This window comes from Lupinus angustifolius, chromosome LG19 (genome assembly GCF_001865875.1).
Source record: "Lupinus angustifolius cultivar Tanjil chromosome LG19, LupAngTanjil_v1.0, whole genome shotgun sequence".
Lineage (NCBI taxonomy): Eukaryota > Viridiplantae > Streptophyta > Magnoliopsida > Fabales > Fabaceae > Lupinus > Lupinus angustifolius.
The window spans coordinates 16,487,603-16,513,340 of record NC_032027.1 but is presented as its reverse complement, the minus strand read 5'-3'; the positions used below and the strand labels follow the sequence as shown (position 1 = coordinate 16,513,340).

General features: G+C 30.4%; 4 protein-coding genes across 6 annotated transcripts; 3 read left to right on the top strand and 1 right to left on the bottom strand.

The window, feature by feature from the left end:
• On the top strand, nt 579-1,694 carry LOC109334060 (serine/threonine-protein kinase-like protein ACR4). Its single transcript, XM_019569635.1, has one exon. The coding sequence runs from the start codon at nt 667-669 to the stop codon at nt 1,684-1,686; it is 1,020 nt and encodes a 339-aa protein (XP_019425180.1). The 5' UTR covers nt 579-666; the 3' UTR covers nt 1,687-1,694.
• On the top strand, nt 8,517-12,202 carry LOC109333671 (NAC domain-containing protein 73-like). Of its 3 annotated transcripts, none has more exons than XM_019569208.1 (4): nt 8,517-8,648; nt 8,797-9,023; nt 9,467-9,656; nt 11,388-12,202. In XM_019569208.1, exons 2-4 carry the CDS (start codon nt 8,853-8,855, stop codon nt 11,981-11,983), a joined length of 957 nt encoding a protein of 318 aa, XP_019424753.1. In that variant the 5' UTR covers nt 8,517-8,648; nt 8,797-8,852; the 3' UTR covers nt 11,984-12,202. The 3 variants fall into 3 exon arrangements, with proteins under 3 accessions (XP_019424753.1, XP_019424752.1, XP_019424751.1); XM_019569207.1 differs by having other exon boundaries at nt 8,517-8,681; XM_019569206.1 differs by having other exon boundaries at nt 8,517-9,023.
• On the top strand, nt 14,766-20,160 carry LOC109334664 (angio-associated migratory cell protein). Its single transcript, XM_019570550.1, has 10 exons — nt 14,766-14,981; nt 15,082-15,123; nt 15,588-15,707; nt 15,861-16,003; nt 16,079-16,226; nt 16,323-16,406; nt 17,131-17,246; nt 18,833-18,891; nt 19,462-19,552; nt 19,655-20,160. The coding sequence occupies exons 1-10, from the start codon at nt 14,831-14,833 to the stop codon at nt 19,877-19,879; spliced, it is 1,179 nt and encodes a 392-aa protein (XP_019426095.1). The 5' UTR covers nt 14,766-14,830; the 3' UTR covers nt 19,880-20,160.
• On the bottom strand, nt 21,326-22,298 carry LOC109333777 (glutaredoxin-C9-like). The gene is made up of 2 exons (XM_019569346.1): nt 22,208-22,298; nt 21,326-22,161 (listed from the first exon to the last, which is right to left on the bottom strand). Exon 2 carries the CDS (start codon nt 22,143-22,145, stop codon nt 21,708-21,710), a length of 438 nt encoding a protein of 145 aa, XP_019424891.1. The 5' UTR covers nt 22,146-22,161; nt 22,208-22,298; the 3' UTR covers nt 21,326-21,707.

The window sequence follows — 25,738 nt, the reverse complement described above, 5'->3', positions numbered from 1 at the left end:
TATATATATATGTATATTCTTTAATTTCATATCACCTCGTTACATACAAGGCATGCATACATATGATATAGTGGATGCACCAAACAAGAATGATGAGAGCATTGCAGTGACTAAATTTATTTAAAATAGCCATAATCTTACTCGGATATTTTAAATTATGAAATCTTCTAGCAGAACTTTTTTTGGGTACATATTCCTTTTGCAGAATTTAAGAACCAAAATATCAAATTAAGCCGTTATAAACATTTCAATGTGAAAAGGGACACATTAATGGATATCCAAAGTCTTTAGTACAGCATGTCATTTTGACATATAATAATTGCATAAAAAGTGAGGTTGGGCTTCCAACAATGAACTAACACAACTAAATTCTCACCAATCCACCCGTTTTCTCAAACATATGCCATCTTTTTTCTTCATTCAACTTATCTTCCAAACTTTTGATATTTCAACAACTTTGTCACACTCACATAATATATAAGGATTATAAGCTAGTTTCCATTTACATATTTGACATACCATTGGATAGCAATCAGAAAAATCAATATTTTCCAATTGAAAGTAGCCAACATATCTATTATTATCATTGTTCATGAATAATAGTGAAGCCACTTAACTACTGCGGTTTCGGTTGTGATTGCGGAACCAATTGAAATTACCTCAGAAATGAGCCATGTTGAGTATATTGCTTATGTTTTGGTCATGGTCACTCTATCCATAATTCTCATAGTTCTTGGTGTTGTTCTCATACTTGTTTGCAAGAAGAAACCAGTTGAATCAAAAGAAATACTTCCTGTGAAGCTTTATGCGCATGCTCGCGCATACCCTTTAATTTCCATTGATGCTGCAACTGATGGCTTCAATCAAAGGAGAATTGTTGGCCAGGGTCGCTTAGGAACTGTTTATGCAGGGTCACTTGAGAAACAAGAACTTGTAGCTGTGAAGAGGATTCACCCTTATCATGTTTTGAGCAATGCAGGATTTGGATTCGGATTTGGATTCTCATCGGTGTTGAAATGGCTCTCTTTAGCCCAACACCCCAACATAGTTCCCATAATAGGATTCTCAGAAGCACCAGGTGAGAGAGTTATATTGATGGAGTTTGTTCACTTACAAAGCTTGAACTTTTATATGCAACATGGAGCTTCACGTTTGGATTGGAACAAGAGGTTAAAGATTGCTTCTGGAGCAGCTAGAGGGCTTCAATATTTACATGAAGTAGTGGCACCAAGTATTGTACATGGGTGTGTTAAGTCCTCTAATATTCTCATTGATGTTAACTTTTGTGCTAGGGTTTCTGACTATGGCCTTAACTTTTTGGCACCTATGGAAAAGAGAGGGCTAGTAGGTTATGTAGATGATGAGTATTGGAATATAAGAGGGGTTGGTGGTGGTGGTGCTACTAAGGAGAGTGATGTTTATGGATTTGGGGTGGTAATTTTGGAGCTTTTAAGTGGAAGAGAATGTGAAGGAGGGTTATTGGTGGAATGGGCATTGCCTTTGATTAAGGAAATGAGTTTTAGTGAACTTTTGGATCCAAGGTTGGTGATTCCTTCTGATCTTAGGCCTTTGGTTAGATTAGCCAAAGTTGCATCAGTTTGTGTTGGTAATTCAAGGAAGTGTAGGCCTAGCATGGCTCAAGTAGCAACCATTTTGAACAACTTGGAGACCCAAGTGTGCCTCTAACCCCTAGGAGTTATGGGAGCAAATCTACTATCCTACAAAATTTTGTTACTCTTTGTGATTATTTACAAAAAAAAAAAAACGTATTTAAGTTAAAGATTTTAGTAATTACGTATTGTTTTCTAATCACAAGCAGTGATAGATGAAGTAATACACTTCTTGAGACAGAAGATGTCATAGATGAAGTAATACACTTCTTGAGACAGAAGATGTCGACTTAGGAATTAACGAATGGTTTGGATCTCAATCAATCATAATATGATATTTAAATATATAATTAATAGATGTTATATTAGTATTGGTTATTCTAAACTATTCAATAATCTCTCCTGATTTATTGGATTATGTACCATGATTTAGTGAAATTGATGAAGGGATTGTCTTCAATTTTGTAAATAGGCGTAGGCTCTATGAGAATAATTGGAAGGAAAAAAGATTACATGCATTTTCTGATCTTAAAAACCTATTTTGTCATCATGGATATAGATCTGTTGTCCTAAATAATATCACAAACCATATATTGGACAAATAATATTAAAAAAAAATAAAAAAAAACAATAAAAATTTAGTTTTTTTAACTTGATATATTTTTATTAGACATGATTTAGATAATATTTTGATCCACAAGACCTTGTCCTTCATGGAAATAGGTTTAACATTCAATGAATACCAATAATTGGTGAAAATATTGTTCCAATTTCGTGAAGGAGAGGACCTTAAATTAGTTATTCCCTTATTCTCAAGATCTGAGAAATTATTGGGTGGTTTGAATCATCATAACCATTTGTCATTAATTTAGTATTTTTTTAACCAATAAAATTGGTAATAAATGATAGTAGATAGATATTCACTTTACTTTAAGAGATCAATTTTAAAAATATTTAATGATTTAGATTTACTCTCTAATTTAAACTAAGAGAGATCGTACCTCTTTTTCCGGGCCTGTTCGGACATACGGTTCCCGCGGAAGATCAAGTTGGTGAGCCGTGTGATGGGAAACCTTCCCGCACGGTTCGGAGAGCACTGAATTAGAATGAGAGGTTCACCACCACATCATTGCATGCAAGGAGAGCTCGCTCGATTTTCGGAATCAAATTGGTCCGACTCGTAATTCACTTCTGACTCCGTGTTCGATAGCCCGACCGTAGTGATGTTAATTGTGGTTACATCCATAAGTAGCTTGGTCCATCTTTATTCCATTTCATATATGTCTGAGGATCCGCTGGATTTCCCTAAAATTGATGTCTAGAATATGAAATAAGTTTAAAAAACTTATACTTAAAATAAGTGGATCCCTCCTTATAATAGTAAGTATATGAGATTAATTATTTCCTACTATATAACAATTCCTTCAAATTGTGGTAAAGTTGTGAATATTTTTTTAAAAGATGGTACAAGAGGTACACCAAATTAAAAGAGAACACATGGTGGAGAAGTTAGAAAATGATTTGTTGAAAAATTGTTGAAATAGAAAAGGTGGGATGATGACGTTGCCCTTATATAGGACAGTGAACATTAATGTTTGGTTCCTTGTGGCGTGGGGTTCCTTTTTTTGAATTTTGGCCATCAATGTTTTGTTGATAAACAAATTTATTATAAACGAATAGAAGCGTAAATCCAATTATAAATTACTAAAAAATAAATAAATATATATATAAATTAATATACTATTATATAAAAATGTAAGAATTAGATCCATATTTTTAAAAATTATAATTAAGATCTAAATCTAAGTCAAATCTATAATATGGATATAACTTACATTCTTCCTATAACTTACATCATTCATAGAAATGTCCCTTTACCATCTTTACACAAGGAGTCATGAAGCTATAGAAGTTCCACAATCTATTCAATACATGAAACTGAATTTGGAGCTAAGAATAAATCATTTCCAAACATTAGAAGCAAAGAGATACATAGAAATTGGTGATCAAAATGTTCATCATACACCCAAATGTAAATTACATTTTATATCATCCTCTTAAATAATATTTCTCTTATGAACCTTAGTCTTGCTACACTGATAAATTTTCAAATTAAACAAAAGAGCACAATTAGTCTAGCCTAAATTAAGAATACATATTACCTAAAATCATAGAAATTGGATTCAATTAACCAATGTAAGTAATTTTTACCACATAACAACCAAATTTATCAAAATTCTATCTCTATCTATTACTAACACCACTATGCAGGAATGATGTTGATTAAGATTGCAGAGGCATCTGACCAATTCTTCTTCCAGTCGAAAGCGGAGTGGGATACGAGATAGGATGTATGATTAGTTATACAAATCATTAGGTAGAATGAGGGAAAGAACCATCTATAGATTTGCAAGGTATATTGGAATGAAAGACAAGAGACTTTGACCAAGTGAAGTGGACTAAAGACAAAGATGGAAAAATCTCGGTCAAAAACAAATTTATTAATGAAAGATAGAAGAACTATTTTTACAAGCTTTTCAATAACGTACATTATTCTTTATATTCTAATAGACTAAACAATAAAGAAGATGATCAATATTATACATTTTATTGTAGAATTTAGGAGTTGATGATGATAAAGCTTTGAAAATGATGAAGAATGACAATTCGATTATCAAGATGATATATATTAGCCAGCACAGAGGCACCAAAGCCAACAGAGGCACCAAAGCCAACAGAGGCACCAAAGCTAGAAACAGAGCAAACAGAGCAGTTTGCAGGCTATCAACACAACTAACCTTCTTCTTTTTCTCTCTTTTCTTCTTGCACGTGTTTCATATGCACTCCTCTATTTTTAGCTGGTTAGTTAATGGTTAGTTATTCCAACCTTTCTATAAATAGTTCTCTCTTGTTTGTAATCATTAACAAATAACAACTAAATACTTCATTCTTCACAACTCAATAAAAGTCCCTCAAAGAGGTTATTCATTTCTTGTTCTTGTTCTTCACTCAATTTTCTCTTCATTCTTTTCTCATAATATACTTATTGTTAAATTCATATTTATAAGAACAATTGAAATATAAAAAAGTGTGCAAATTACAAAAGATTTAGTTAATAAATCACACTATGAAGCAATAAGATAATTGAGCAGATGGTGAGATAAGAAACACACATTAGTGAAAACCAAATTGGTTTTATGTCGGAGGGGTCAACCATAAAGACTATATACTTGATGGGGTAGTTGTTAAAAAATACATAAGAGACTAAAAGAACTTACCCATTATTTTCATTAACTTTTTGAAAACATGGGATAAGGTGCTTAGATAGGTTTTTTCTTCTACCAAATTTTTAAATTTGAATCCAGGCTATAGAAAATTAGAAAGACAGGAGACATACTTAAGACATGATCATCCATATTAATATATGAAATTTAATTAAAAACGTTTTTAAGTCTTTGATATGGCAACATATATTTATTGTTAAATTTATCATGTAAATAGTTACATTTTAAATTTACATTATAATATCACATATAAAATTCACCATCAAACTGAATTTTTTATATGCAAAATCATTAATAGAAGATATAGTACATTATTAAGAATAAATTTATATTGACATCACACTTTTTCACTCTTTCCAATATTACATCTTCCCCTTTCTACAAGCCAAAAAAAATTCTGTATTTAGCATTAGGAAGTGGATAATTCTGGAAAGGAATTCATTCCCATGTACATATACGATCTTCCATGGATAAAACGACATCGTCTCTTAAATATAAAAATAGAGAGAAAAAAACAGCAGAAGCTTAATGCATAAGCTACTCGTTGCGTGGCTTCTTTGAAACTAGTGGTATACTCATGAGTTCATACTGGTGGTTCCATTTTGGCTCTATATGTAAATAAAAATAGTATAATATAAAATATAAAAAAACTGAAGATCATTAATTTGAAGTAATAAATTATTAAAGTATTAAATTTGAAATAACCAAAACATTATATAATTAACTGTAAAATTTCTATAATTATAAATTTAAAAAATTAAGAATATAAGTCTAACTAAAGTATAGAAAAATATAATAAAAATAATACCACATGATGCGTCTTTTTTATCATTCTTAAAGAATACACGATATAATTTTAGTCATCTTTTAAAGCATACAAAAATAATTTAAAAATGAGCAAATATTTGATATTTGTTATTTATTGATCTTTGTCCACTAAAATTGCATGAAGTGTAAAGGATCTTCTACACATTTGAGTTTTTCCAATGTATTGGGTTAGCCAACTATACAATAGGTAGAAGTATAAAATAAAAAATCAACAATATAAGCATGACAAAATATTTTTTAATGTGCTTCAATTAACATTTTCCTTAAACAAATTGACCCAACCGTCACTATATTTAGCTGAAAATCATAGCAAACCCACATGCAAGAATCTCAAGTATCAAGTTGTCTATAGCAATAACAACACCATATAGAAATCAATTTTAACAAATTAATGTTTATACGAGTGCAATGTTAATAAGTAGAAATTTATTAATATTATTTTTATGTTATGTTTGTTATTATTACTATTCTGAATTCTTGTTATACTATTGTTATTATTGATTATGTTATTAAAATTAGTCTTAATATCACTAATTTTTGTGTTTAATGATGAATACTTTATTTTTTTATCTGAGTGAGTTGTAATCGTAAAATTTTAATTATGTCAAATTTATGAGTTCTTTTTTTAGCCTGCCCCTAGAACAATTATGTTTATTTTATTTTGATGGACGATGTATTTAAATATTTGAACATTTACATGGGCAATATTAATGGTTTTGAATGAATAGTACAATATTAGCAGATGTATAAGATATGTATTTTTTTATCTGAGTGCTTTTATAGTAAGAGAATAAATGGAGGATGAAGTGAAATAATGAGTGAGGTTTTACCTCCTGGTTAATTTAATCTATGAAGTTATTATTACTATTGTTTTTATGTTCGTAACCAATATTGTCATTATCCCGTTAATTTTATCATTATGGTTACATTATATAATCTTATGTTATACACAATTTAAATTTAATATAACTAAAAAAATCACAAAAGTATTATTGTATGAATTATTATGAGTATTGATTTGTTGAAATTATTTGATTTTAAAATAAATTGTAACAAATAAAATTCAAATTATATGAGATAATATCTCCCTTTTCTACAAGCCAAAAAAAATTCTGTATTTAGCAATAGCAAATGGATAATTTTTGAAAGTAATTCATTCCCATGTACATATACGACCTTCCATGGATAAAACGACATCGTCTCTTAAATATAAAAATATAGAGAAAAAAACAGCAGAAGCTTAATGCATAAGCTTCTAGTTGCGTGGCTTCTTTGAAAAGCTTCCAAAGACGTGTTGGCTGTTGCATGGAAAATTCATAATTAATCAAAAGTTTATTATCCTATGTTTCCCCATATATTCTTCTCTCAACATCTTAACCAATGAAATCATTCCACGTCATTCATAATTCATAACAATTTGACTAAACTATCACTCCAACAAGACATGTCGAATGTTCATACAAGCAACACATAAACATCATCGATTTTGGCACAAGTGTTGTATACTATATCCCAATCCCTCTCATTCTAATTTTTTATTTTTATTTTAATTATGAAATATAATATGTTGGTTGTTATATTAGTGCCCTCTAAGCTAAATAAGATGGATATAGAGAAAAACGTTGAAAATATATAATACATCAAATGAAATTATTGAGGTTTGCATGTCTCCACAAATTGCATTATTAAGTGGTAATATATCAAATGAAATTACTATAACAAAATTAGACCCCAGATAAAACTAGTAAAATTAAATCCTCTGAATATTGTAACATATTTTGCATGAAAACTCTTATACATTTTCGTTGAACCTAGCTAGCATGAGATATTGCTTTGGAAGAAGTGTTTGATATGGATGTGAAGGGAATGAATGAATGAATTGAGTGCGTTGAAGAGATTCCTTACTTAATACATTATTATATGAAGTCTACATGAAGAAAGACAATGGGAATATACAGTGTGTTTTGTGGGTTGGTGCAAAAAGAGAGTAATATAGTATATTTCTTAAGTACATTTTTGTTCGGTTCGTATGTACATGTCTAATGTCTATTAACTTTGACATAGCTTTAATGTTACTCTAATTTGACACTCCAGCAGCTGATGAATTCCCAACACATGGAGGATAAAGATTTATTGTCTCCAAACACATCTCTAAGTATATTTTGAATAAAGCAAAAATAGAAAAAATCATGAATATTTAATTTTTTTTAATTTGACATAATATATTTTGATTCGTTCATGATAAACTTGAGGACAACAAATCTTCGTCCCACGTAGAAAGATCTCTCTAAACTGGTGAAATATCATTGGAAGAATCAGGTTGCCCCATCTCCACTCTTACCACCATCTTTTCCTTTTTATCTTTACAAAAGCTTGGACATGTGATAGTTATATTTAATTTAGACCCTAATTAATCCAAGTCAAGAAGTTAAACTCGTCCAAAGTGGAAAATTCTATGCAAATATCTTTCCTTCATTCATAAAACTCAAATAAAAATTCACTTAAAGAACACAAGTTCATCACTTCGTGTACCACAAGACTTGGGTTATTCTCTAATAACTTTTTAACTTGAGCTTTATAATTCATAACTATGGTGAATTATCTTTTTGATAAAGTTTTTCATTTATAAATAATAACATTTTTCTTAATAAATCATTCACATTTAAAAATAAAAAGGTCTCCTTAGCTAGGCAACATTTATTGATTGATACAAACACATACACGGGAACATAACCAAACTTGACGTCCAAGCAACATTTCTTACATCTAAGACTACTTCCCCTTTGTTTCCACCTTTCTTTTATTGGTTATATCTTTTTGTCTCTTGGCTCTTGCAATTAACAATTTTGGAAAATCAGGCACAATAGTTCAATCATTGAATCATTCATATAGCACACACAATATATACAATATACTCAAGAAGAAGGTGATTCAAGATCCTTAAAGAGAGAATAAGCTACTACTACCCTTTACATTTCTTTACCCACCAACTTCTCTATTTTTCAGGGTTTTTCTTTCTTCTTTCTTGTTTTTCATTCAAAACATTTTCTATTACTAGTGTGGTGATATTGTAGGAAGAATATCATTGGAGGAGAAAGGCTCAATTTTGTGATAATATTAACATAGGAAGATGACATGGTGCAATGATTCTGATGAGGAGAGGGGCATTGAAATTGAATCAATCACGCCTACTATTACTCCTAGAGCTAATAACAACAACACTAGAGCAATAAAACTTACCAAAGATATTCGAACCATAACTTGCCCCTCATGCGGCCATAACATTCAATTCCAAGATCAGGTACTAATTTATTTAAGTTCTTGTTCTCCTAATACTCTTTTTTTGGTTATAAATTGTTATTGCTGATAAAAAAACAAAGTGAATTGAGGTCTAGATGCCCTTTATTTAACTAGGCTATAAACACCTTTAACTATTCATTCATATGTTATCCCAAATTATGTCTCAAATCTTATTACGCACAGATAAAATATGTTTTGTCAATTAAAAAATTAAACATTCATTTTTTTATGTTTTTGCTTGATCGTCATTGGTACAAGATATTATTTAGGATATGATTCGAGACAATAAATCCTGTTATTCACTTAAACACGAGATTCATGGGATTTTTTTTCTTCGTTTTTTTACACATACACACATGTTTGTGCTTTTATATTTGTTTTTAAGAAGTTGATTTTGTTTATGCGCCAACTTTATAGTTTTTGTTGTGTATTGAAATTTGATAGGGTGGAATTAATGAGTTACCGGGGTTACCAGCTGGAGTAAAGTTTGATCCAAGTGACCAAGAGATTCTAGAGCATTTGGAGGCAAAAGTGGTTTCTGATGTACACAAGCTTCATCCTCTTATTGATGAGTTCATACCAACGCTTGAAGGGGAAAATGGGATTTGTTATACACACCCAGAAAAGCTACCAGGTTTAATTTTGATATTTTTATACTTTATTATGATTTATTACTTTAATTAATATGGTTTAATGGTTTGGATAAATACTGTTTAATGCATTGCATAGGTTATAGTTGTCATTGAAAATATATTTTTTGGAGATACATATCTTGGTGTGCACGGTACCGCGTGCATGGAATTAATGTTTTTAAGTAATGAATAATGATTTCTTCATTGAGAAGGAATGAAGGATCTAACTATAAGGCGGTTGAAAATGACTATAAAACATTTATACTTATGCTCTCTATAAATGAGATCTCAAATAAATTATTATGATAATATATTTTTAGTTCTAATTAACTTAACACCTTTTTTTAGTTGTTAAATAAGAGATTGTAAAAACTTTCTAAAGGGATTAGAAATCATGGTTTGTGAAACTTGGGGATAAAAATGAAGATAAACCTCAAGAAAACAAAATATTTTTCACCATTGTAAAAAACCATGTCTATGATATTTTGCTTAATGTTTTTCATGCATTTATAACCTTCCAAAGAAAAATGTCCAAAGGGTGTTATTTTATATGTATGTGGGTCATTCTTAGAAGATGTTATTCCCTAAAAGAAAGAAGCACATGAGATTGAAGGAACACTCAACTCTTTGAGTAGGGATTAGCTGTCCCACTTTTCTGTGTCTCATTATGTCTCAGTCCAATAGAAATTTGACACATCCTAGAAAAGAAAATTAAAAAAAATATAACGTAACATTTTTATGTGATTTAGTAGGATATGATTGGCTTGGGACATAGGGACGAGAAGATTTCGGGACAAAAGATCATGGTTCCAACTCTTTTGTGAAACCAACTTGTTCATGTTACCAGAAAGTGGTTGAGTTGGCAATATCTACCAAACAATATAGTAGCATCCTATCTTATATTAGCCATGTAGCAAGTGAAACATAAATATGTTATTACTAGATTTTCAGTAACATTTTAATTTTACGTCACATTTCAATCTTACCCTAACTAAAAGGTTGTTGTCTGCAAATTCTATCAACCCAAAAAAATGATGTTGATGCCTTCTTAGTTCTTACTCTTAACAAGGACTAATTTCTCAACCTTTGTAGAATAATATTCAGATTATTTGATGAAACTTAACTCCTAAACATCATTCACACACATAATTTATATATCACAGAAAACAATTACTCATAATTTGACTAGATATCATGTAACTGTTAACAAAGAATAACATTTCAAGTCTTGGAAAAGCATTATTTATAATTGAAAGCTCTCGATCTGCAACAAAAAAAATGATTATTTTTTAAAATTTAAGAATTACCAAGCAACAAAAAAAAGGATTATTTTCAGAGACCAATAGTATATCATACTTGAGTTAAACATAAATCTCATATATACTAACATGAAGATAATATTTTCTCTAGATAATGCAATAAAGATATGAAACATTTCGTTAAAATAGTTCTGTATTCTGTTTTATATCTAATTGATTAACTATATGGTTAATAAATCATATGGGTAATTCTGTATTTGTTAATTGATTAATAATACAGTTAATCGATTAACTGATTAGTTGTTAGTTGGATAATATAGTATATAAAGGTTGATACCATTATTTCTTGTAATCTAATTCATTGAGAAAATAATGAGAATATTATTCTTTTTCCTTCTTCCTAGCTTCTTCAAGATTTTCTTTCTTGCATAACTCTTACCATTTTAACATATTTTGTTGTGTGAAACAATGCAGGAGTAAGCAAAGATGGACAGATCCGCCACTTTTTTCATAGGCCTTCAAAAGCATACACAACAGGAACAAGGAAAAGAAGAAAGGTTCATACTGATGAAGAAGGAAGTGAGACAAGATGGCACAAAACAGGAAAAACTAGACCAGTTTTTGGTGTTGGTCCAGTGAAAGGTTTTAAAAAGATACTAGTACTATACACCAACTATGGCAGACAAAAGAAGCCTGAAAAGACTAACTGGGTTATGCATCAATATCATCTTGGTAGTAATGAAGAAGAGAAAGATGGAGAATTAGTGGTCTCAAAAGTCTTCTACCAAACACAACCTAGACAATGTGGTAATAATAACACCTTTATGAAGGACCCATATGAAAATAAACATACTAACCAAATTGGCTATGATGATAGTACAATATTACCTAGAAATGCATCTCCTTTGAACTACTATGATGTTCCTTACATAAATTATGATCATGTTGTTCACGATAGGGAAAGCTCACCTCAACTTATTCCAAACATGGTTACTCATCAAGGTGATGGATCTTCCTTTATTCGCTTAGCAATGGATCATGCAAACAAAGCAAGACTTGAGAGAAAGTAACACTTGCAAGAGCTTCTTCGTATATATAGAGCACTATATTTTGATTCTAGTGACAATGATTACATGGATGAATATGCTTCTGTTACATACTAAATAAAATTATTGATTCTATACATAGGATTAGGATTGAAGTATTCCATATTGGGATATATACTTATGGAGGACATACACATATTTGACCCTGATTGAAGTAAATAGGCGAGCAAGGTATTTTTGATACTATGGTTTTATTATCTTAATTTTAGTGTACAAGCAATCTTTAACAGATATAATAATATCATAGTAGGGTTGTTTTTTTATCATTTATAAGAAAATATAGTACTTCAATTACAGTGGGGTTGTTGTTAATTAGACTATGAATTCATCTGAGCCAAAATATAGTGGAAATTTACAGAAATAATGCAAATTGACTTTTATGTTACTGAATTGTGCAAGTTTTTCACTTTTTATAGATTGTGGAGAAGTCATATCTACCATGCACTACTTCCATTTTTTCTTAACATCAAAATCGTGGCACACAGCCACGTTTTTCTTAGGCATGAACGAGTTCAATTTGTTTTTCACTAAATTGTGCATGAGAGCAACTATTTCTAGTATTTTTTTGTGCAGAAATCGTTTATATCATTTAGCATTTTATAGAAATCGTGTACTTCATCGACGATTTATGTTTATAATATCTTCATATTCCATTCGTAATAAACATTCATTGAAAACATTTGAAGAAGAAAAATATACCACTTTGATAGAATACTTTACGAAGAAAAATATATCACATAGACATTCCTAAATTAGATATATTGTAGATCACTGGTAGACATTTCTATCTACTCGCAACTATTTGTTTTGGTATTCACTAATTTTATTCTTCTAATATATAAGACAACTCTATTATTTATACTTATAATTTTTTATTATCATTATACTACTTATTAATGTGAATAATAAATTATGTCCAACCAAAAAATGTACTTGTTCAAAAGTCAAGTTTTGACAAAAAAAACTGAATTTTTGGAGATTGACTATCATCAAAATTGGACCAACAAATAAATTAAAATTATATTCTGAAAATATGCAAATCAATTCAAATTAGAGAATCTCATATCAATTTTATTGTGTTGCATAAATCACTTTGATTAAAAAATATTAAATTTTTAGAGATTTGATTTCATAAAAAAATGGTCAATAAATAAATTAAGGTGATAATCTAAAAATAAGCAAATCAAATAAATTTGATATAAATGGAGTTGAATTTTAAAATAAAATAATTGCAATTGGAATAAGTTAAAAATATCAAATGATTTTTTTCCTCCTAATTTTGTTTTCTAACTAATTTAAAAATAAAAATGAGGTTTAAAAATCTTTTGTGATTTTATAAGATCTAAAAAATTATTTTTACATATTTGTTGGTGATATAATAATTTTAGGATTTTTAGAACTACCAAAATAATTTTATGCTCAGATGATTCTATGTAATTTTAAATTTTAGAATCAAATAATTATTTTTACTTTATTTGGATATTGGGCTATTTTTAAAATAAAAAAGAGCATTTTCTGAATTGTCTTGGGATCCAAAACATCTTATTCAAATTTCTTTAACTAAGGAAAGAGTGAATTTCAAAATTTTATTTAAAATACATTTATTATATGGTGAAAACAAAAAAGAAACCTGAATTTGATTAGAGAGAAAATTATATCCCCTTAATCTTCTCTAAATTCTTAATGATAGAGATTTGATTTTACAAAAAACATGTGTTTAATTCTCTACTGTACATAATAGTGTAGATTCATGGAAATAAAGACTCTACAAAAAATAAAATAAAAATAATACTTTAATGGTTGTACCTCTCGATCCAAAAGTAGCAAACAATCACACATAATAGTTTGAATTATGATTGAGTAAGAAAACTCAAATGTGTGCTACTCAGGTCAAATATCACTTATAGAAGAAGTCTAATAATGGCCACCCTTTTAACCAATTCTTTTTTAGACCAGATTTGAAGTGTTGATAAGGTTAAACTGGCCCAATTTCTTTTCGAGGCAAGATTTGAAGAACCTAAGCGCTAACCTATTTTATCAGCTCTACAAGATAGAGACAATTGGTTTTTGAAGAAAAATTAAGAATTAACTAATCATATGTTAACTCCTTATACCTTGCCATTAATTTGAATTTGATTAATTTTAAATCAATTTACAAAAATGAATTGTTATAAATTCAAAAAAACGAAAGTTAAATTATTATTTTTAAAGCAAATATATTTAGTTTTTGAACTTTTACTTTTAAGGATTTTAAACTCTTCTTTTAATCATATATTAGAACTTGAACTTCACATACTATTAATACGATTTTGATGGTCGAATGACTTTTCTAATTAGTGTCGTTCACAAAAATCGAACTCTTAATTTTTGATCATCTTAGAATCTACTTATATTTTATAACATTAGACCAACAACTTGTTTTTTTTGTTTCTCATAGGTATTCTTGTACGAGAGACAATCCTATTGACCTAAAAATATCTATAGGTATGTAGACTAAATCTCCATTTTAATAAGTTAGTTTGAAAAATTATTTTTTAATAACAAAGTAGATAAAAAACACCCTACCTCTAAGTAAAAGCCGAGTAATTTAAGATTGAGAAAGCAAGTGGACCTAATTTTCGAATAATTGAACAATATAATAAATCATTATCAGTTATTATTTATTCCTTAGTATTTTTTCTAATTTATGAAATTATAAATATGAATTATTTGATTGATTTACATTCGTTTTGGCCTTTTTGGGACCCTTCCTTCACCTCTTCACCTCTTCACCTCTTCCCCTTTGTGGCAGCGCCGTCGCGAGTGAGAAAAATGAGTGTCGGCGGTTCTCCACATCTTGACGACGACGAGTATGAAGAGGATAACGATGAAATTTTCCTTGATGAGTCTGATATCATTCATGAAGTTCCCATTGACGATGAAGATCTTCCTGATGCTGATGACTCTGATTCTGAACATGTTGGTATGAACTACTTCCCACTCCTTATAAACCCTATGCTATCATTTCTATCATTTCTTCACATCTGAATAATTTTTCATTATTGTTATTTCGATTATTTCAGAGGAACCCGATGATTCTGTCCATATATTCACTGGACACACTGGTAATAAAATTTCTTCATGCTTATTCTTACTTGAATTTAATTGGTTTGAAATTAGAACCAAAAGGTTTTATTCCAATCAAGGGTTTTATTGGCTGATTGACAATTTATTTTTTATCCCTAAAAAGTGGGGCCGTGTTGACGGGGCTCTGAACTAGTCGGTCTGGGGAGGGTAGATGTACGCTATCGGAAGCGGAGAGCGTGTTTCCAGGCATACATATACCAGGTCTTATCAAGGCAGCAAAGTTATGATAGTGGAACCAGAAATTTTAGATAGTGAAAAAAGAAATCTGTAAGTACAAATATTTAGGTAGACAAGCAGATACAGATAGTAGGTGTGGAAATAACAAATAAGTATCGTATATAATAGAAAGTTCCTCAATTCAGGTGGGGGTGATTGCCCTCACTAGCTTGCATTTTGGTCTGCTATGGATAATTCCATGTTTTCTTGGATTTTTGTTGAATAGGGGAATTATACTCAGTTGCGTGCAGCCCAACGGATGCGGTGTTGGTGGCAACTGGGGGTGGTGATGACAAAGGATTTCTCTGGAAGCTTGGCCAAGGAGATTGGGCTTCTGAGCTTCAAGGTATTAATAAATGCATGATGCATAAGCTACTGATGGATGAATATTTTTTCTACTCAGGATAAGTGCACCATGATGATCGATGAAGCTTGATTGACATCATGCTACATGTAATGTATTGAATCACCAAGTCATCCTGTTGTTAATTCCTTGCAGGTCATAAAGATTCTGTATCTAGCTTAGCTTTTAGCTATGATGGGCAGTTTCTTGCATCGGGTAGTTTAGATGGAACTGTTCAATTATGGAATGCATCTGGGAATCCGACAGGTGTACTTGATGGTCCTGGAGGTGGCATAGAGGTGAAGTGAGATTCTTAACTTTGTTGGTTGTTTTTTCCTAAGTAATGGTTAAATTAGTTCCATTATATCTTTCAGTGGCTCAAATGGCATCCAAGAGGACACGTACTCCTAGCTGGTTCTGAGGATTCCACTGTGTGGATGTGGAATGCTGATAAAGTTGCTTTTCTTAATATGTTTGCTGGTCATGCTAGTAGTGTGACGTGTGGTGATTTCACTCCTGATGGTAATAATTTCTCTTCATCTCGCTGTGTTTTCTATCTGTTATTATTTATGTTATATATTTTAACATTTTTCAGTTACCTTCTGCTTGGTACCTTAGGTAAAACAATTTGTACTGGTTCTGATGATGCAACTTTGAGAATATGGAATCCAAAAAGTGGAGAAAACATTCATGTTGTGAGGGGTATGTAACTTTCACTGTATAGTATTATTTTTTATGATATGAATTACAGGCTTTTGTAATTATTAATGCCAAAACTACAATATTAAGTGTAAGAAGCTCTAATTGAAAACTTCTCTACTCATATCTTCCAGAAAACATGTATCAGTTTCTTGCAATATGTAGCTATGTTATATTAAATATAAAAAAGGAAGCTGTCTTTGCCACTCACGTAAGAGTCTACATTGTTTATTCATTTACATGTTTTCTGTTTCTCAGAACCTTCATTTTTTTGCATGTGTGTATTGGACTATTGGCTAATGCGTTTACCTTCTATTCTTCAATAATACTTGTTAGCTGTTCTTAGTTACCATTGAAATTGCCCAGTGTTTAAAATATTCCACAGTACCTTTTTTAATAAAAAAAATCTGGAATTTTTCCTTGAAAAAGTTCTGGATGTAGTTTGAGCAATTCTTACAATCCATTAAAGGCATCTTCACAATTATCCTTGATCTCTTAGTAATTTGAGTAATTTTTACTATAAATTAAAAGCATTTTCACATGTATCTTTTATCTTTTTTCTCAATATCAACCAGAGCCAACATTCACCAGTTAAAATTGAGTAATGTCCTCTCATGAGTCATGATAGCTTGACATAACAGTGATGTCAAATTATTCTTCTTTCATCTGCATTTTTATTCTTTTGCCTTATGATGATTATAGCAACCTGCTAAATTTTGATTTCTAGGTCATCCATATCATACTGAGGGGTTAACATGCCTGTCAATAAATTCAACTTCAACTCTGGCTCTCACTGGTTCCAAAGATGGATCTGCCCATATTGTGAACATCACTACAGGAAAGGTATGTGTTTTCATTGCATTTCATATTTCTGAACTACTTTATGATTTCTTTTTCTTTAGAAGCCTTTTGGCTGAGTCTCGAGTAATGTTTAAAATTTTTGGCTCCTGATTTCAATTTTACGAAATTTAAGGTCCTAATAAACTGTTAGAATTGTAGTTGCATAAAGAAAAACTTGAGCATATAATCTTCTAAAGAATGATAGCATTCTATGTCAGTTGCATGGTTTGAGTGGAAAGGAGAACTTTTGAGGGATTGATTACTTTGGTCCATGGAATCATCTTGCATTTCAAGGGCTAAAGGGAACAAGCATCTGAGAATCTATGAGAATTAGATCAAAGATTGTTTGGAATGACAGTTTCGCACTATTCAGTACCTTCATTGAAATTTTATCTTGCAATGGAGTATAGAGATATTTGAACATTGTCACACTTAGGCTTGAGACTCTGTGTCCCTATTTATAAGCAGTGACTCTCTCCATCAAAAAGTAACTTCCCCCTTCCATTATGCGAGTATGATCCTTTTCCCTTAACCCTCAACAGTCATATTCTTAATCTGTTGTTCTTAATTGACCAATTTCTCCTCTGCCTTGTGTTGCACCCCGTCTTCACCCGTTTAACCAGCCTTCAAATTATACCATGCGGCCATAAATTGGCTAAGCTGAAGCTCAAAACAGAGGTGATAGATGAAGAGTATAGTGGCAGATAAAAGGAGAATGAAGCGATTTGGCTCCCTATTAGCAATATGTTTGTGAAGACAAAGGAGAAGGCATAAATGAAGAGTAAGTGACATGGAGAATCAAAGCTTCAAATTTTCTTTCTTTCTGCCATGGGGGTGGTGAGAAGATGAGGAAAGCTAGGTTTTTACTTATTTGACAGAAAGCTATAAGGGATGGCTTGGGGTTCAATACCTAGTGGTTGAGGTGTTAGTTGTTGAAAGGAGAGCAACAATGTCTGCTCTGACTCCTAGCTTCACTTTCATTATATTTTGAGTTCATATTATTGTTTATTTTATTCTAGTATATTATTATTAGGATAGATTTATTCCCGTAAATGTGTTCAAAATATCTAACTGTTATCTTTTAGTTCTTGGAAATAGTCTCTCTATCGCGGGGTAAGACTGTGTATATCTATATTAGCAATGCCCTTGTCGGGGTCAGAGTCAAATCAAATTGTGGCGCGGATATGGGGATTAAGGAAATAAAGTCAATCCTTTCTGATAGCTATAACTTTTGGCCTAGTGATAAGTGTGTGGTCCTGCATATTTTAGTTACTTGGTTGGTTTGCTGGTGGAATTGGATTATCTAGAAAATTGACTTGCTGGTTGTGACCTAGCAAGATTGAGTTTGGGGTCTTTAATTCAACTGAGGTCTTAGTTCTCATGAACATATAATCCAGTGAGAAACTATTTCCTTGCATTATGTAACTTGTGTAGTGCTGGAATAAGACCCTGCGGCCCAACACTTTTATCACTTATCCATTGTGCTAATTATTCCTTAACTTCCTTTTGGCCCTGGATGCTGTAAATTTTATTTCTGTGTAATGGTTTTTCGCATGTAAGTGTACTTTTCTGCTTGGTTTGGTTGACAGGTTATAAGTACCCTGGCTTCTCACTCAGATTCCATTGAATGCCTTGGGTTTGCACCAAGGTATGTTTTAACTTTTCAGATTAACAATCTTCTCATTTTGTATATTGTGCTTATTTGCATGTCCATGTATGATTTTGTGCTTGCACATGTGCAAAATGAACTCAGGCTTCGTTAATAAATACAAAGCAAAACTAAATGTCATGACTAATGAATCATGATATGTTATTTGATTTACATGACCTAACTCTCAATGACTTGGTTAACATTATAATACAGTTTTCAAAAAATAATCCCATCTTATTTCCAAGGAATATAATAGACTGCAAAAGAAACTAAACCTGGCTGGAATATAAAGAATTTATACAAGTGGAATTATAGACAACAACATACATGCATTTTGTACCTAGTGTCTAGTGAGTTCAGACAAGTTGAATTATAAACTAAACCTTGCTTGAATATGAGTAGTCTTTGTATCATGTATCTGATTTCACTCATCTATATACATCATCTCAACATTTCATGATTTCAATAATTGCATGGTTTGTTTTATATGATCAAATGACCTGGACCTTGCATTCTTCAATTACATGTGAGCCATTGTTAACTTTGTACATTGAAATTTTATGATAGTGATTCCTGGGCTGCAATTGGAGGCCTGGATAAAAAACTAGTCATCTGGGATGTAGAACATTCCTTATCCCGAGGCACATGTGATCATGAGGTTTGTTCATAATCCTGTATTTAGAAACTAAATCAGTCTTGGTTGCAATTATTCTTTGGCTTCTATTGGAATTATAAATTTCTGTTTTTGTCGTGTCGGCAGGATGGGGTGACATGTTTGACTTGGCTTGGTGCATGGCATGTGGCTACTGGATGTGTGGATGGAAATGTAAGATTGTGGGATAGCCGGTCTGGTGAATGTGTAAGAACATTCAGGGGACATTCTGATGCCATTCAATCTATTTCTGTGTCTGCTAATAAGGATTACCTTGTTTCGGCTTCGATTGATGGTACAGCTCGTGTTTTTGAGCTTGAAGGGCTTCAATAAGCTATGTCTTGTATCATTTATCTTGTTAACACCCCTTGTCCTGGGTGTTACTCTAAGAAGCCTCATATTGATGTTTTTTTAATGTTAGTTAATAGTAGTTGTAGGATAGGGTTTTCATATGGAGGACCCAGAGAACAAAAAGTTTGATTTGTTTGAGTGTTTATTTTCCCCGCTGCTTTTGATGTTCATACTGACTCAAAAGTTTACTGTGCTCAATGTACCAAAAAGAAAGTGCTCAATGGAGCATTTATTGCAGGCATTTTATCAAAATCACTTCATAAGTGTTCGGTGTAGTGAGTTCATAAAAGTAAACAAAAGCAAACTTTTGCTACTATGTTTAAGCTCCCAATCAATACTGTGAGATTCCATTTGACACTGATGGGTATTAAACCATATTCTCGAATATTAGTATTCTCATACAGGATATTATAATTTATTTGCAAAATGGTATATCTTTCTTATATATATCTACCGTTTTAGAAAATGAATGAAGCATTAACTCCCCCAACATGTGGTATGAATAAGCTTTTTTACTACAAAATGATTTGTGAATTTTATACTTAATTAAGTTCCAATTCAATCCTCTAACAAATATACTGTAATTTAGCTAAAAATTCACGTTATGTCAATGCATTGTTTCAATATTTATTTTTAAATGATTGTTATTAACTTATCAAGAACAAAACAAGAATTTCTCCCTTGAAATTGATTCGTTATTTATTATATATAAAAAAAGAGAATTTAGTCCACAATTAAACATTTGCAACTATCAATTAACTTCTTACTATTTTCTCCCGTATCAATTAACTTCATACTATTTTCTTCCGTATCAATTAACTTCTTATTTTACGAGGAGTTATAATAAATTATAAAATAATATTTGAGACCTAAATAAGAATAAAATTATTATTTGTGATGAATATTCTCTTAATCATTTATAAGATTCATCCCAATGTATTACAATTGTCTAAAGCTAAAATTGGTTTACAATTATCTAAATCAAAGATTGAATTTGAATTTTACACGTCAATCAAACTTATATCATATTTAACGAAGGAATTAATGTGCATATATCTTAGTTGTCACATCATTAATATTATTTATCATTAATTTTTAAATAAATGAATAATAAATGATGTATAGAAAGGATAAAATATTTAACAAAGATTATATGTCCCATATTTTTCTTGTTTCTATATCCCAAAATCAATTAAATTTTACGAAATAATATTAAAATACTAATTTCTGTTTTTATAATTTTAATTTTTAAATGAATGTAATTTTCTCATTAGATTGGGACATCAAGTGAGACATTAATAAGGACATATTATTCTTATCTGTATGGGAATAGCATTTCTTATATTCATGCCAATAGGAATATACAAAAAATCACAGGTGACTACTGGACTGTTATAAATCAAACAATCAAACAAAAGCATAAAACTGACCAACATAGAAACATCTTTTTCCTATTGATTGTACAGATCCAAGATGAACTTATCCTCATCAAATGAATTGAAAATAATAATGTACAAAATATCTTCTCTCGCTTTTCAACACAATACATAGTTTTTCTTTCCTAAAGAGACACTATAAAAGAAAAAAAGAAATCTAAAACAAAACAAATAGAAATTGGAAGGGGATTAAGGAATTTTTGCAACAACAAATTCCCTTATCAAGAAAAACAAAATAGCAACATGTGCTTATTCAATTTCAATTCAACCATTTTTCTGACCAATGACATAGATTACTTTAAAACATTTTGTCATGTTGCCCTAGTTTGTTATTAACAAAAACAATATACATGAAAAAACAAACTTTCTCCTTGTCAAAGCCAAAGGGCACCAGCATCCTTTAAGATAGGAACCAACTCACCTGAAATATGAGTTGCTATGACTTTTTCCAACCCTCCAAATAACTTTCCACCGACGAACACCACTGGTAACTGCATCGTGCCGCCTCCTTTGCCACCCTGGCTTAACAGGCAGGCGGCCACGACAGCAGTCTCATGGTGTTCGTCGATCTCGTGGACAGGAGGGTTGACTCCTAGACTTTGTAACAACCTTTGAACAACATGGCACATGCAACAACCACGTTGACCAATGATTATGACTGCGTTTTCGGATACTAGTTTGATCACGGTGTTGGATGGATCCATATTCATGCCATTGGGGAAGAGGGTTGCTCCGGCGACGGGGAGGTCACGTGTGGCACGTGTGGTGGGAGTGACTAGGGTTCTATAAGCATAAGGGATTGCTTGGTGCATGGTTGAGGAAAAGAGAGGGAAATGGAGAAAGAGAGTGAATTGAGTGGGGGCAACAAAGGAAGGGAGATTATAAAGTGAATGGCAAAGGTGTATTATAACAAATAATCATTTTTTTCCACGTAAAAGGTGTCCTTAGTTTAAGTATAGTAAGATATCTCTACCCAACAAAATTTTTATTTTTAACACAAATTCATGGTTAGAAATACACTTGGATCTTTTATTTTAACAAAAGTTTAAGGAGCCTAGGGATTTATAAGTTAGGATTGGTGCTCACATATGCTGTTTGAAGGTGCACAATACACTGTACGTCATTGATTTAGTTTTTTATTTGTTAAAATATGGATGATATATATAGGAAATGAATGAATTGAGAACAATTTTTATATAAAAATCATAAAAATAACAAAGTAATCTTACAACCCATTATGTTAAATTAAAAATTAGATATTGATCACATGATAGTCATATATATATATATATTTATTGATGATTTAAATAAAATTTAATAATTCATATTAATTCATTTCATTTCTAAAAATAGTACATCCCGGTAAGGTAAATTGTTTCCTCTATCTATATATAATCTAATTAATAAAAATGAAATGGTAAATAAAATTATATGCATTTTGTGACATAAAAATGTTCTACTGACTTTCTTGTGACCCTAATTTTACTTAAAATCATTAAAAATATTACATATACATCTTTGAACAAGCTACAAACTATTTAATTTCCTTATAAAAATTTATTATTTCTTTTTTAACCAATAATATTATTCACCTTATTAACAAACTATTTTGGAGTGTACTAATATGCGTTGGTTCAAATGGTACGTGTTTGATTCTCTTAAGCAAGGTCTCAAGTTTGAATCTTGTGGATAGAAAGAATGTCTAAATATACTTATAATAAGTATTGCTCTGGTAAGACATTGTTATTTGTGGCACTCAGTATAATAAACAACAAAATAGATAGAGGGGTCTAACGCCAACGACAGGTACGCGCTCTTGTGCGTCATAGGCAGTGTGGGTGACGTAATTTGAGTCACGGACTGGGTCAACAAATTCTTAGACCTATCTCATCATAATGGATTTGTATCATATGACTTTACCAATCTGTACGGTTAAATGAAGGTTGAACCATTGTATGATTTTAATTATACAAAAACTTAAATGTAAATTATTAGATCTTCATTTCAATTAGTAAGATATCTTGAAATCACAAAAATCATCATTAAGTCCATAATCTCTCTGTTTTTTAAGCTTTTATTTGCCCATACACATTTAGTATGCACAATACACACATATTATATTTTTAAAGAAACATGTGAGACTTAGTGAAGGACGGTGCAGCAAAACAAGACAATATCTGATGCTGTAATTCTCCATCTGTATGAACTTGATTGGGTATTATTGTCTGCCACGTGGTGGGAGAAGGAAGGAAAGGATCCTTCCACGTTCCAGAGTTGTCGTGTTTGAATTAGTCCTTGGTCTGTGTGGTTCACTTCCACTACACGTTTTACATGCACTTCTTTATTCTTTAAACTATTACTAAAATGTTGTCATAAATTAACACGATAGAAGCCTACATATTTGGTGACTTAACTTGTTTAAAAAAAATTCAAATTTTAGGTAAAAGTATGGTCTAACTTGTTAGTATATTTAAAAGCTTGTTATACTATATAATCTTAAAATATGTTATATATTTACATTTAAATAGATTAATAGATCTATTTTTAATTAGATCTATCTAACCATAACAATCATATTATACTTTTATATACATTTTTATTAAAATTACATTACTTATATTCAAATTGTATAATATGACATTATCAAATATTATAACTAAATAGATCAGTCTATTAAACTAAATAGACTTTTCAAAAACTAAATCTGATCTAACTTAAACCTATTATAGGCCTGTTATTAAGCCAATAATAATTGATTTGATATGTTTCTACCCTAATTGACACTCATTCTAGTTAAATAGAGTTTGATGTGTTAAGTAGTACCACGTTATGGGGTGAGAGAGTGATGTTATCTAACCACACAAAATGTCATTATTCCAAATATCAACTTCATCAAATTCAATGTTCGCCTAATTTACTTCCCCCTCAGGGCGGCTCTAGTTAAGATATGAGGTGGAGATGAAGTTATCCTTATTTTAAAAGGGAAGATATTACTTTAAGAATAAATTTAAAAAATATATTTCACACCTTATTAGAGAGAAATTTAATGATTTAAATTAGTGTAAATCTGAAATATTATATTTCTCTATATTGAATGATTAAGATATATAATAGGTTTTTTGAAGTATACTTTTTTATACAACATGTGGTATCCTTTTACTTTATGAGTAAAGAGCTAATCCATTTTAGGGTATATGACACTTCAAACAAATGTCGATCTTAGAAATTAAACTTCATTTGTATTTTGAAATAACTTTAGTTACATATGGCTTCATTAATAATAAGATTAGTAACAAAAAAAATTAAGTTATAAGAATTTAATATTTTTTCATCAATGTATTATTTTATATTGTTAATATATTATTCGTCATGTATATATAATTTATTATTGATTCTTAAATAATAAAAATTATATATGGCATGGATCATGAAAGATGTATTGACATAGTGATAAACTTTACATCATCACTGCATATATATTAAATTCATTTTTTAGTGTGTAGTCTATATAATATTTTAAGAAGAATTTAGTATTTTTGCACTATTAATATAAAGTATTTTAGGCATTCAATTTATTATATATTATTTTATTTAAAAAACAAATATATTTAAAATACGAATGATAATAATTTATCTATGTGTTATAAGTGTCATAATATGTTGTTTTACCTAGAAAGTTTCATATACATGCATGTCTCCACTTTAAAAACCCCAAAACATGAATAAGTATTATCGGTTAGGATAATGGTGAGCGTTTTTGGGTTTGTGTTGAACAACAGTTGAAACCTTTGCAAGTTGAGAAAAACTTGTAAGGAAATTCAGGTAACATGTTATATTTGGTGACAGATATATTTTATTATTTTTGATAATATTATTTAAGATTAAATTAATTAGAATTAAAATATTAATATATTATTATAATGTTATTGGTTGAGACCACCGCCAAATAGGTGACTGGTATATAGTTTCTAAACAACCTCATTTGAGTAAATACTTCCACAAAGTGCATCATTTAGATATAAAAAAAGGCATAAAAGATGTGCTGATTTTTTAGACATATATGCTTGTCCCTCTGGTTAAGAAAATGCTTATAGAATTGCATTCCATAGAATTATTGTTTAGGTTTTTGGGCATTTTCCCCTGTTAATTATAATTAACTTTTTTATTCGTTTAGTAACTACCCTAAAGGTCACACAAGATTAATGAACGTTTTTAAAAAATAGTATTTTAATCAATTGTAACAATAGTTTATCATTCTAGGTATGTGATGTTGTGGACTAATTAAGGTAAGAGTGCTGTTTTTTGGTGAGGCTTTCCAATGCAACTATTGCTAAGAAAAGGATGATATATTGTGTAATGTTTTTTTTCTTCAATATAAATCTTACTATAGTTAATCATTGAAATA

Coding starts and splice junctions, on each gene's coding strand:
- LOC109334060 (XM_019569635.1), top strand. CDS start 667: ATGAGCCATGTTGAGTATATTGCTTATGTTTTGGTCATGGTCACTCTA.
- LOC109333671 (XM_019569208.1), top strand. CDS start 8,853: ATGACATGGTGCAATGATTCTGATGAGGAGAGGGGCATTGAAATTGAA. Junction 9,024..9,466: donor ACATTCAATTCCAAGATCAG/GTACTAATTTAT, acceptor GAAATTTGATAG/GGTGGAATTAATGAGTTACC. Junction 9,657..11,387: donor ACACCCAGAAAAGCTACCAG/GTTTAATTTTGA, acceptor GAAACAATGCAG/GAGTAAGCAAAGATGGACAG.
- LOC109334664 (XM_019570550.1), top strand. CDS start 14,831: ATGAGTGTCGGCGGTTCTCCACATCTTGACGACGACGAGTATGAAGAG. Junction 16,407..17,130: donor AAACATTCATGTTGTGAGGG/GTATGTAACTTT, acceptor TTTGATTTCTAG/GTCATCCATATCATACTGAG. Junction 19,553..19,654: donor GAGGCACATGTGATCATGAG/GTTTGTTCATAA, acceptor TCGTGTCGGCAG/GATGGGGTGACATGTTTGAC.
- LOC109333777 (XM_019569346.1), bottom strand. CDS start 22,145: ATGCACCAAGCAATCCCTTATGCTTATAGAACCCTAGTCACTCCCACC.